The sequence below is a fragment of the Sciurus vulgaris genome, assembly GCF_902686455.1.
Source record: "Sciurus vulgaris genome assembly, chromosome: 17".
Taxonomy (NCBI): domain Eukaryota; kingdom Metazoa; phylum Chordata; class Mammalia; order Rodentia; family Sciuridae; genus Sciurus; species Sciurus vulgaris.
Window position 1 is genome coordinate 56,494,401 of NC_136478.1, and position 11,132 is coordinate 56,505,532.

Here is an 11,132-nt window from a genome sequence, read left to right on the forward strand (position 1 = left end):
GCGCCCCTCGCTCTAGCGAGGTTCCTCGCCCTGCCGACCCGTGGTCTCCATGGCAACCAGGGACGCTGAGGGGCCAAGGCGGAGAGATCGCGCGATCCAGGCGCCGCGAAGGGCAGGGGCGGACAGCTCCTCCTCCTGTCCCCTTAAGCCTTCTTCAGGCCTCAGTCCCAAACCAGCTCCCCTGAAAGGCTGTTTTGTAGGGGCCAAAACAAAACTCCTGGGAAGACCCCGGTTTCATGAATGTTGACTTAAAGAATCCCAACCCTGAGAGGTCGTGACAGTCCCTTCCAAGTGGTGACCTCGGAGATGAGACGTTTGGGTTTTGTAACGGGTATTTTTTAAAAGGCGAGGGGCGGTCAGGATTAGCCCAGAAATGAAAAGCCCTAAATTCAACATTCTTATAAAAAATGCCAACCCTGGGGCTCGGAGACGAACGTTTGTAGACCCAGAGACGCAGGAGGCTGAGACAGGAGGTTTGCAAGTTCGAGGCCAGCGTCAGTCAGCAGAGTCAGCAGAGACCCTGTCTCGTGTTAAAAAAAAAAAGATAGGGCTGAGGTAGGAGTTCTGTAACCGAGAGTCCCCCCCACCCTGCTTCAGTTCCCAGTACAAGGAAGAAACTTTTTGCCACCCCTAGCAGTTCTGTGGGCAATTTTAAGTCCCCAAATCTCTGGCCCTCTGCCACCACAGAAAACAAAACAACAAAAACAATTATATCTTTCACTTCTAATTTGTTTAAAAGAAACAAAAAATCAGAAAAGAATGAAAAAAGAAGAAAACCCTCAACCAGCCACACTTTTGCCATTAATTCATTTATTTGGTACCAGGGATTGAACCCAGGGGCGCTTTACCACTGAGCCACCTCCCCAGTCCTTTTTTATATTTTTTTAAATTTAGAGACAGGGTCTCACGGAGTTGCTTAGGGCCTCCCTAAGTTACTGAGGTAGCCTGGAACTGCAATCCTCCTGCCTCAGCCTCCCGAGCTGCAGGAACTATAGGCATGGCCACAGCACCTGACATATTTTGCATTACAAACAAAACTACTAAAAGTGACACACGTGGTGACAGGCAGAGGTTACAGAAAGATGTCAAATGAAACAGTCTCCCTCACCCACGCCCCCGACTCCAGTTTCTCCAGGCAAAGAAACCACCTTAAATATGTCGGTCTGTACTGACAACGGGAAAGAGGGAGCCAGGCATTGAAAGGAAAGGCAGCCAGGGAGCTCACCTTAGGGTATGTGTGAAGTTTAGAATTTACTCTCCCGGGATTTTTTCACATCATCCTGAATTATCTCTGAAGCAGCGCTTCCTGATTTGGGGAGGCGGTGGTGGGGACCAAACCCAGGGCCTCCCGGGTGAGGCCTCTACTGCTGGGCCTCTCCCAGCCCCCTGATATCTTTTACTGATTGCCTCACCCTGTTAGCTTCTTAGCCCCACCTGGCAGGGACCTGCGTCTGCTTCCTTCACTGCTCCAGTCTTAGCAGCTAGGGCAAAACTGAGAAATATTCTTCAAGAGAACGAGTGAAGAGTGAGGGGTTGCACCGGACCAGTTACTATGGAACGTGCCTCTTCCGCTCACAGCTTGCCTTGAGGTCTTTCTGCATCCGGGTGTGCTCATCAATATCCGGGTTTTCATGACAGCTACCGCCTCTGCAGAAGCCCATAAGCTACCATATGATGATACTAATACTAATTGACTTTGGGCGGGTACTAGAGATTGAATCCGTGGGTGCTTTACCACTGAGCCACATTCCAGCCTCCCCCTGCCCCGCCCTTTTCTTTTTGAGACAGGGCGGCGCTGGAGTCTGGCCTTGAACTTGGGCTCCTTGGCCTCAGCCTCAGGAATAGCTGGGATTGCAGGTGTGGGCCAGCGCACCTGGCAAATTCACTTTTACTGAACACCTACTTTGTCCCTGGCCCTATGAATTTTCCTATTTAATCCCAACAACTCCGCCTCAATGAATGTTATTCCCATTTTTTTCAGATGAGAAACTCTGAGGCCAAATATAATCACACAGCTAGGCAGTGGCAGAACCAAGCTTTGAATGGCTCAGGTCTGTTAGATTCCAGCCGCCACACTCTTAGCCCCTGCTCAGCTGCCCCGTAGCCGCCAGTGGGTGGGGCTGGGAGGCAGGGCTGGCGGGAAGATCCCCAGAGATTTCTCTCTCACATGGTATCAGTCATGTTGGCATTGTCACCAGATGTGCCCTCAATCTTAAATGCTAGAAATCAGATCCCCGTCTACAATGGACAGGATATAAATTACTCCACTCTGAAGCAGGTGCTGACTAGTTAACTGACAGCGTGGGAAGTTGGTCCCCAACACATACAGCAAGCAGCAGCACTGGGGTGGGCAGCCTGGTCACTTAACTGGGCTCCCTTCCCCCACCCCCAATTCAATCTACCAGAGATCTTCAAGTCGCTGGGAGGGTGTAGAAGCAAAGGCAGCAGGTCACATCTCCGAGGACTTCGTTCATTCATCCATTCATTCTGCACATTTCTCCACAATAGTGCTGCTCAAACCTAGGTGCACATTAGAATCCCCGGGGAAAGTTCGAGAGATCAGTTTCCTGAGTAGGACGCAGGGGATCAGAATGTCTTGGGGTAGGGAAAGTGTGCTGCTTTAAAAAATAAAATAAAAAATCTCTCTGAGAAAGTGTGAGGCCAAGGGTGGGTGGGGTCCAGCGACCACAGGCAGGAATCCAGCGTCCCCAGAGGACCTGGGTCAGCTGGAACTATTGCACAGGAGGCAGACCGGAAGTGGGAGTTCCTCTATTTTGAGCAGCTTAGAGGCCCCTTTAGTGAGGCGTGGAGCCAGAAAATTTAGAAATCGTACATAGGGAGCTGACTGTGTCGACTGACAGCTGACCTCCCAAGGAGCCGCCTCACCTTCACCGCCAGATGCAGCCTCAGCATCTTAGATTCCGTCCTCTGAGCTTCATGACCCCCCTCGGCTGTGGGGACCGTTATGATGGTCCCATTTCACCGGCAAGGAAACTGAGGCATGCAGATCAAGTAAGTAACCCAGGGAGCCCCCCGCCTCCCAACTGCTGTGCCCTGGTTTTCTTTTTTTAAATATTTGTTTTAGTTGTCAAAGGGCTTTATTTATACATTTATCTACTTATTTATTTATTTATATGTGGTACTGAGGATCGAACCCAGTGCCTCCCACATGCAAGGCAAGCGCTCCACCACTGAGCCACAACCCCGGCCCCCTGCCTTGGTTTTTATTTTTCAAGATTCTTTTTATTGAGGTATACTTTGCATCTGATACAGTGTAGGCTTTTTAATGTTCAATGTGTTTTAGAGTCACTGGCACCACAGTCAACATGTGGAACACTTCCATCATCCCCAAAATATTCCCTCCTGCCTACTCCCAATCCCCAGCAACCACGGATCTCAGTTCTGCACGGTCGCACTTATTTTGGGGGGAGGAAGGCTACTGGGGTTGAACTCAGGGGCACTCGACCACTGAGCCACATCCCCAGCACTATTTCGCATTTTATTTAGAGACAGGATCTCACTGAGTTGCTTAGCCTGGTTTTTGCTGAGGCTGACTTTGAACTTGGGATCCTCCTACCTCAACCTCCCCAGTGGCTGGGATTACCAAAAGCCAAAGCCCTGGCCCATTGTGTTTTTTCTACAGTTTTACAAAAAAGGAATCATATGGCGGGCGTCCTTTTCTCTTCCGGCTTCTTTCCTGAGATTCTCGGTGATGCTGTGCATGTCTGAGGTCACTCTTTTAAAAAAAAAATCATATATACTTTTTAGTTGTCGATGGACCTTTATTTAATTTATTTATTTATATGTGGTGCTGAGGATCGAACACAGAGCCTCCCACATGCTAGGCAAGCACTCCACCACCAAGTCAAAACCCGAACCCTGAGCTCACTCTCTGTGGCTGTATCCTATTCTATTGTGTGAACATGCAAAGTTGATCCGTTTTTCCTGTTCGTTCTTGATCTGGGTTGTTTCCAGCCTGGGGTTCTTGGACTGCTGTGAATATTTCCAGAGTCTAAGTTTCTAATGCAAGGGGCACACGCTCTATAGCAAAGAACCCAGTGGCATGAGGAATATTAGACCCATTTTATGGATAAAGAAACCAAGGTTCAGAAAGGTGAAGTCACTCTTTCCCCTCCAGAGTCACACAGCTAGTTGGTGGCAGAGCCAAGAATCAAACCCAGGTCTGTGCATTCCAGGGCCTCCAATGCCCTTTCTGTTGTGGCCCCAGCAGAGGGCGGGGCACGGGTTGGTTAACTGTCGCCCAAGAGGCATTACCCTGGCATATTTGCCTGGGTTGCTCTTGGCCTCCAAGCTCCAAAACAGCCTTCTGCAGGCACACAGAGAACAGACACCTCTCTTGAGGAACTTTTATCAAGTCCAGGAATCTGAGACGGAAAAGCAGGTTAAGGTCTTCTTTGTCAATGCAACACATGGCCGTCACTGGTCCAGGATCCCAGGGGCAGCACTTAACAGCTCCTTCCTCACAGTCATTCACAGAGCACATTTTTGTTGTTATTGTTGTGTTTTGTTTGTTTTTGTACTGGGGACTGAACCCAGGCTCCAACCCTAGCCCTTTTTATTTTTGGGAACAAGATTGCACCAAGTTGCTGAGGGCCTCACTAAGTTGCTGAGGCTGGCTTCAAACTTGCAATGCTCAGCCTCACAGTTCCTGGGATAGCAGGTGAAGGCCACCACCCCCAGCCTGGCTCCACAGCCGCACGTTTACCCACACCTCTAAACCTGCCAAAATAGGACACTCTGTCCCATTTTACAGATAAGATACCTGAGGCCCAGGAAGGTCAAACACCTTGCCCAGGCTCTCACCCTGGTTCTAATCCAATTCCTTGTCTGCACTTCTGAAATCCAAAGGACTCTGAAAACCGCGAGCACCAGTAAAAGACATTTGGAAGCCAGTCATGGTGGCTGTGCCTGTAGTCCTGGCTACTCAGGAGGACGAGGCAGGAGGATCCCTGAGCCCAGGAGTTTGCAGCTAACCTGTGCAACATAGAGAGCTCCCAGGTCAGAAACAGGAAGGAAGGAAGGAGTGAGGGAGGGAAGGAAGGAAGGAAGGAGGGAGGGAGGGAGGGAAGGAGGGAGGGAGGGAGGGAGGAAGGAGGGAGGGAGGGAAGGAAGGAAGGAAGGAAGGAAGGAAGGAAGGAGGGAGGGAGGGAGGGAGGGAGGGAAGGAAGGAGGGAAGGAGGGAGGGAGGGAGGGAGGGAGGGAAGGAAGGAAGGAAGGAAGGAAGGAAGGAAGGAAGGAAGGAGGGAGGGAGGGAGGGAGGGAAGGAAGGAGGGAAGGAGGGAGGGAGGGAAGGAGGGAGGGAGGGAAGGAAGGAAGGAGTGAGGGAGGGAGGGAAGGAAGGAGGGAAGGAGGGAGGGAGGGAAGGAAGGAAGGAGTGAGGGAGGGAGGGAAGGAAGGAGGGAAGGAGGGAGGGAGGGAGGGAGGGAAGGAGGGAAGGAGGGAGGGAGGGAAGGAAGGAAGGAGTGAGGGAGGGAGGGAAGGAAGGAGGGAAGGAGGGAGGGAGGGAAGGAAGGAAGGAGTGAGGGAGGGAGGGAAGGAAGGAGGGAAGGAGGGAGGGAGGGAGGGAGGGAAGGAAGGAAGGAGTGAGGGAGGGAGGGAAGGAAGGAGGGAAGGAAGGAAGAAAAGGGAAGGAAAAGAGGAAAAAACTAGAGATAAGACCTAGGCAAAGGTAAGGTCACTTATGGTCTTATTTGGTGTCAATATGCTGTCTTTTTCTACAACAATATGTGATTATGGGGGCTGCTCAGACTCCCTGGGAGTAAATCTTGCAATCTAAGTTTGTCACTGTACATTGTTCTAAAACTCGAAGCTCTCTGGGCTGAGGCGCAGCTCGGCGGCAGATCTCCTGCTTAGTGGTGCAAAACCCTGGGTCCCATCCCCAGCAGTACAAAAAATAATAAAATTCAAAACTGTCCCAATTCTGAACTCCAGCTGGCAGGAGGGCTTTTTCGAGGGACTGTGGACCTACAGTGCAGCACCTTACAGATGAAGGAAACTTCGGGGAAGCATATATTTTCCCCTCAAATACTGAGGACTAATGAGTTGAAAGAAGCCAGGAGGCAAAGTACTCCCTGTCCTTTTTCTCTGTCTGCCTAAAGGCAGGACATAAATCCTCCTCTACTGGACACAGCTTTTATCATCAGAGCCAGGCAGCAGAGGCATCTGAGAACAAACAGAGTCTTCCCATTTATTTACATTCCACCAGGTTCCGCTTTTAAGTGGCCGCTTTGTCTTGTAGGGCCGCTAGATTGATCATGGCTCTGGGGCTGCAGCTCAGGGGTAGCCCCTCCCAGCACGCAGGAGGCCCTGGGTTCCACCCTCCAGCCACGAAAGCAAAAACCTAACAAGTATGCCAGCGAAAACCCACAGAGTGACTGCTCTTTGTCGAAAAGGTATGATCTTGCTTTGGTCATTGTCCCCTCTCCTGATCTTTTGCATAGTACCTTGGAAGCACAGGATCCCTAAGCTGCTTTTATCCCCAATAAACGGTCCCACCTTTCACATCAGCCACTGGAAAATGGCCTCAGATCCTGGGAAGCTCAGGACGTAGAAGGAACTCACACATTTTGGTCCTCTTGGAGCTTGTGATTGGATAACACCCCTTTTAAAAATGATGCAGTCCTGGAAAACTCAGGCAAACCACGGGAGAGGTTTTTAAAACTTTTTTTTTTTTTTTTAACAGTCAGATAGTTTTTACAAATTAAATCTTCTATGGACCGCCACCACTACCCCCTCCAACTTCCCAAAACATTAAAGAGCAGACTGGGTTCATTTGCATACATTTATTCTGTCAGTTCTTATTTGTACAGTAGAACATCAAATACAAAGAGCGATAAAGGGGTTTAGCTAAGCCCACCTTTGAGATCGGAGTTGACGAAGACCCGCTGTAGCCCATCCAATCTACCCATGAACTTCCGCCTGGGATGGGCGGTGCTAGTGAAGCCTTGACTGTGGTAAGCAACTCAAGATGTTGACAGTCTTTGATCTGACAATGTGCACTACAACCCCATCAGACTCAACAGGGTCAGGAAAACCTCCCAAAGGAAGTGGAGAATGGGCATGGGCATGGGCAACGGCAAAGCCACCATACACTCAGGTTGTGTATCACAAACACAAAAGCTAGAGGGAGAGACACCCCAAACCACAATAAGCACAAATACTGTCTCAGGCTGCAAGACAATGATAAGAAATGTCACACTGTCCTCTATTATTATATACAACGATTATGCCCTGACGGGAGCACGGCATGCAACCAACAAATGTGCTGAAGTCTGTGTGGCTGTTGTCCAGGTTCAGACTGTGATGGAACAAGAAGCACAGTGTAGAACGTTCTGCACGTGGGCATGCCCAGGGTGGGAATTCACAGGCAATGAAACGATAACACAGAGCTGCAAATTTCTTGATCATGGATGGGCAGAAGTTCAAATATATATGTGAGGACGGCAGGAAAGGCTTTATCCCACCATCGTGTGTGTGCGCACACACACACACAGGTCAACGCTTGGGAAATGAGCAGAAATCAGAGTCTTCAAGGTTTGGGTTTGGTGACATCAACCAAGTGAATTCTAAAAATTCCTTAGGTTTCTTGCTGGGAGCCAGGGCACCTAACAGGACCTGAGGGTCGGGCTCTCAGGGGGGCTTGGAGAGAGAGAGCCTCCACCTTTGGCTCTGGTGGGGGTTGTTGGGGACAGCTTCCCAAAAAATAAGAAAGGGGGATGGATGCTGGAGGTCCCAAACATGACTGATGCCCACCACCCTATGAGACCAGAGGAATCCAGTGTTATAAGTTGGTAGATAAGAATCTGAGTGTGTGTGTGTGTGTGTGTGTGTGTGTGTGTGTGTGTGTAAATTACATTTTTTGGGGGGGTGCTGGGGATCAAACCCAGGGCCTTGTGCTTACAAGCCAAGCACTCTTGTAAATTACATTTTTAAAAATGAAGTCATTCAAACCTTTGCAGATCCCTGAACGGATGACAGAAGTTTGCAAAGTCAGTCTGGTGTCCCCGAAGGAGGGATGACTGGACCCACTCACAATTGGATTTTATCTGATTCTTTTTCTCCTTCATTTCAGGGTACTCAGCTCATGGACTTGGGGACTCAATGTTACTTAATAACTGCTCAAAGTGAACTCTTACATTTTCTGCTATTTTATGTGAAGTGTTGCCTTTTGTTCTTTAGAGAGTAGAGCAAGCGTCCCCCACCCTCCCAGGACCTAATGTGGGGGGAACCGCACTTTCTCCCAGGCGCCGATCAGGGCAGAAGGACCTGTCTCACCGCTTCTGCAAGGGAGACAACGTGTGGAGAAGAGCGACAGCTTTTGAGAGTCACACATAGAGCAGAGTTCCTCACCAAGGTTTCTGCTTGACGTGCTAAACAAGGTGGTCCACTCCGGACAAGTTCGTGTCAGAGGTACATTCAAGGGTCATCCTTTTGAAAGACGGAAAACCGCTCTAGACTGCAACGGAAGGATTTCCAGAAGGATGCAAAGATAGAAGAGTCTAGGTCCCCTGCCCCCCACAAACGGGGCGGTGCGCGACACACCAGGGCGGTAACGATGGCGAAGCAAAGATCGCCCTGACAGTCTTCCAGGCTGTGCTTGAATTTTCCTCGACTCTGGCAAGAGACCTGCAAAACCTTGAAATCCAAGACACTGTGTGTCTGTCCTCCATTTCCTGCAAACCCCAGCAGGCGCCTGGGGGCAGCCACGGTCTCCGTGGCAACGGTGGGACGCGCAGCTGGGCTCTGGCTCCGACTGCGACTGCGCAGCTGGTCCGCTCGGTCTCCCTGTTGTTAGGATCTGTGTGACCCTTCCTCATTCAGAAGTTACCCTCACTCACTCAAATAATACTCGCGCACATACTCAGGTGCATACTCTCAAATGTCACCCATAACTCCTCAAATTATTACCCACTGGATCTCGTAGACCACAATCAGATGCCACCCATACTCTCCAATCTCACAGCAGATGCAACCCACACGCTGAGCGCCCTGCTCACTCACATGTATTCAGGTGACTCAATAGTCACCCGCACCAACATTGACTGTGACAGCCACGAGGGCAAGGTTTAGATTTGTTCCCGCCATTTCCCCAGTGCCTAGCACAAGGCAGATGCTCAGGAAATATTTGTTGGTTAGACGACTGATAATTGATGAATGAAGTATCCAGATCCAATCAGAGGTGAGCGCTGAGCCCTACCTACATCTACTCGAATAATACCTCCGCTCACTTAGATGCATCCAAGCAACACAATGACTCCTACCAGTGTCATGAAGGCAGGGATTTTGTTTTAGTGCCCTTCTGTATCCCCAGCTCTTAGGATAAAGCTAGGACGCAGTAGGTGCACCATAAATATCCGCAGAGTGAATGAAAGAAGGAAGGAAAGACCCCCCCACTCGACCAGACGTTAGCCACACCCACTGGGCTGTAACCCACAAGTTAGATAACAATACCTAGCCGCATTCACACTAGTCGCATGTCTCCTGACACTCAGACGGTACTCATTCTTCCTCAGAAGTCACCCACTCATTGGAACAACACCCATCGCTTGGCGCAGGTTACCCGCACTCACTGCATCCCCCAAGTTTCGTCGACCGGTGCCGCCCTCCCCCAGTCATCCCTCCGACCACTCAGAAGACTCCCACCCTGCTCCACGTGCCCCACGCCCACCGACGCCGGCTCACAGCTTCTTGTCGGAGGCGTGGTGCCGACGACGGTTTTTCTTGTGCTTCCTCTTGTTTCTCTTGCCCTCTCCAGCCTTGTTCTCCTTCTCCAGGGAGTCCAGGGGTGGCACCGCATCCACCCTGGCAGTGGCCCCAGCCTCTGGGAGCTCCCCAGGCAGGGGCATGCAGCACTTCATTGCGGGCAGCTCTCTAGGACCTGTCGCTGTCGGGCACAGTTCCTGTCTCAGGACCCGGGCCACATCTTCCACCGTTCTGCCCTCGCTCTGCAGGAACAGGTTCAGCTTGGTCAGGAATTCGATGTCCTGCTTCCGGGGCATGTAGACCACTCTCCACGTCCCGCCCTTGCCCTTGATCTCCCTGGGGACCACGGCATAATTGAGATCCTCCGCCAGTCTAATGATGGCTGCCTTGGATCTGTCTTCCTCCAGAAAGGCTTTTCCCGCCACTTCGAATTTGCCGAGAGGCTTGAGAGGGACCCGAATGATCTCTTCAAATTCCTCGTGGTTGCAGTCCTCCGGAATCCCCAGGATCATCAGGGACTTGTAACTGTCCACCTCCAGGGCCTTGCACCCGTGCTCCAACAGTGCAATGTCCTTTACGCCAAACAGCATCTTGCCCAACTCTTTGAGGCAGCTGTATGCCCGCTGGTGCGCGCTTGAGCTGCCTCGGGAATCCAAAACCTGATCCAGGGTGCCACGATCTCTTTTCAAAGCCTACCTGGGAATGAGGCCTCACTGGCGGAGGCTAGGGACAGACCCAGTTTAGAAGCTCAGTCAAGGGCGTCCGCGGCCCCTGCGCGCCGGGCTGCAAGATGTAGCCCTCGGAGAGCGCTCGTGGGAATTCCCAGGGACTCACGCGTGCCAGGCAAGCCGCGGTGGGTGTTTGCCAGCTGCCTCCAGGTCCTGGGCAAGGCCGCACCGGGAGGATCTGAGATGCTGCTTCCTCTTTATTCGTCGTGGCCTCCAAAGGTCCCCAGGCCCCGACAGTCTCAGCAGACTTGGGACTGCTGATATCGCCGGGGCTGCTGTCACCAGAGTGTCGTGGGTGCGGGTCTGGCAGGCAGGGTGACTTGTCCCTTACCGCTGGCCCAGAGGTTGCCCTTAGTGCCCTGGGGCGGGGCTAAGACCAGGACGTGGCCGCTGCACTTGCTCCCGCAGTGACGTCACCGCCTTCTTCCGTTCTGTGGCCGGGAGGTCTCCATGGCAACCGCTAGAGCATCGCCTCTGCCATTGGCGGGCCCTGTCGCATTGAAATCAGAGTCCGAGGGGGTCATTTGGAGGTGAAGGGTCAGCTACCCAATTTCAAAAGTAGCCACTCTTCTTTAAGATAATGGCTGATTTCGGGGGCTGGGGTGGGAGCGGGGGTGGGGCTCAAGGAAGAGACAAGATCAACCTGGAACTTCTTTTGAGGACAGAAATTTGGGAAATATT

General features: G+C 51.5%; 1 protein-coding gene across 1 annotated transcript; it reads right to left on the reverse strand.

Moving 5' to 3' along the window:
- Positions 1 to 7,503: 7,503 nt before the first annotated feature.
- On the reverse strand, positions 7,504 to 10,926 carry LOC306647552 (paraneoplastic antigen-like protein 8C). The gene has a single exon (XM_079117037.1). It carries the CDS (start codon positions 10,311 to 10,313, stop codon positions 9,699 to 9,701), a length of 615 nt encoding a protein of 204 aa, XP_078973163.1. The 5' UTR covers positions 10,314 to 10,926; the 3' UTR covers positions 7,504 to 9,698.
- Between the last annotated feature and the right edge of the window lie 206 nt (positions 10,927 to 11,132).